General features: G+C 77.4%; 1 protein-coding gene across 1 annotated transcript; it reads right to left on the bottom strand.

Annotated features, from left to right (window-relative positions):
* Window positions 1-303: 303 nt before the first annotated feature.
* On the bottom strand, window positions 304-1,100 carry IL11 (interleukin 11; the record flags this gene model as incomplete). Its single annotated transcript, XM_035313560.1, has 2 exons — window positions 304-444; window positions 1,020-1,100. Coding segments are annotated over 2 exons (222 nt in total), but the record flags the coding sequence as incomplete, so codon positions are not given.
* Between the last annotated feature and the right edge of the window lie 132 nt (window positions 1,101-1,232).

The following is a 1,232-nucleotide window of genomic DNA, read 5'->3' as shown; positions in this document are numbered from 1 at the left end:
GTCCGGGGGTTGGGGTGGTCCACGTGTCCCTGGGGTGGGCTCCGCGTGTCTGTGTGTATGTGGGCGGGGATCCGCCTGCCCGTTGGGATGTACCGCGTGTCCGTGGGCTGGGTCCGCGTGTCCGTGGGGGGGGGCTCCGCGTGTCCGTGGGGGTGTTCCGCCTGTCCGGGGGGTGGTCCACGTGCCCGTGAGGGGGTTTCCGCGTGTCCGCGTGTCCGCGGGGGGGCTCCCCGGGTCCGTGGGGGGGGGGGCCCCCCGGGCCCGGGGGGGGGCTCCGCGTGTCCGTGGGCCCTGGGGCCGGGCTCAGAGGCGGTTCCGCAGCAGGAGGAGGGCGCGCGAGGCCCAGTCGAGGTAGAGGTGCAGCCCGTGGAACACCGCGTGGCTCGCCTGCACCGCCGCCCACGGGGACCCGGGGGGGGGCAGCGGCGCGGGGGGGGGGCGCGGGGGGGGGGGGGGCCCGGGGGGCAGCTGGGGGGGGGGGGGGGGGGGGGGGGGGGGGGTCAGCGGGAGGGCGTCGCGAAGCCACGCCCCCGTCTCGAAGCCACGCCCCCCGTCGCGAAGCCACGCCCCCCGTCGCGAAGCCACGCCCCCCACGTAGAGCCCTGCCCCTCCATGCAAAGCAATGACCCTGATGCGAAGCCACGCCCCCATGTAGAGCCACGCCCCCTATGCGAAGCCACCCCAAGCCCTTCATTCCCCCAAGCCACGCCCCTTTCCTCAAGCCCCGCCCCTTTCCCCAAGCCCCAAACCCATTACCCCCAAGCCCCGCCCCTTCCGCCAAGCCCCGCCCCTTCCCGCAAACCCCTCCTCCTTTCCCCAATCTCCACCCCCTTCCCCAAGCCCCAAACCCATTACCCCCAAGCCCCGCCCCCTTTCCCCAAGCCCAGCCCCTCCCCAAGCCCCTCCCCCTCCCCCAAGCCCCACCCCCTTCCCCAAGCCCCAAACCATTACCCCCAAGCCCCGCCCCTTTCCACAAGCCCCGCCCCCTTTCCCCAAGCCCCGCCCCCGGCCCCGCCCACCAGGTGGTCGATGCGGCGCAGCAGCCGGTCGAGGCGCGCCTGCAGCGCCCCCAGCTCGGGCTCCAGGGGCCGCAGGGCGCCCCCCCCCCCCCCCCCCCCCCCCCCCCGGGGCGCCGCGGGGGCCGGGGCGGGCCCCCCGCCCCCCGGCCCCAGACCCCCGGGGCCGGGGGGGGGGGAAGGCAGGGGGTCAGGGGGGGCAGGGGGACCCCCCCA

The sequence above is a fragment of the Oxyura jamaicensis genome, unplaced genomic scaffold (genome assembly GCF_011077185.1).
Source record: "Oxyura jamaicensis isolate SHBP4307 breed ruddy duck unplaced genomic scaffold, BPBGC_Ojam_1.0 oxyUn_random_OJ59864, whole genome shotgun sequence".
Classification (NCBI taxonomy): Eukaryota; Metazoa; Chordata; class Aves; order Anseriformes; family Anatidae; genus Oxyura; species Oxyura jamaicensis.
Note: the sequence above shows the minus strand (reverse complement) of the source record. Positions and strands in the feature narration are given on the sequence as shown.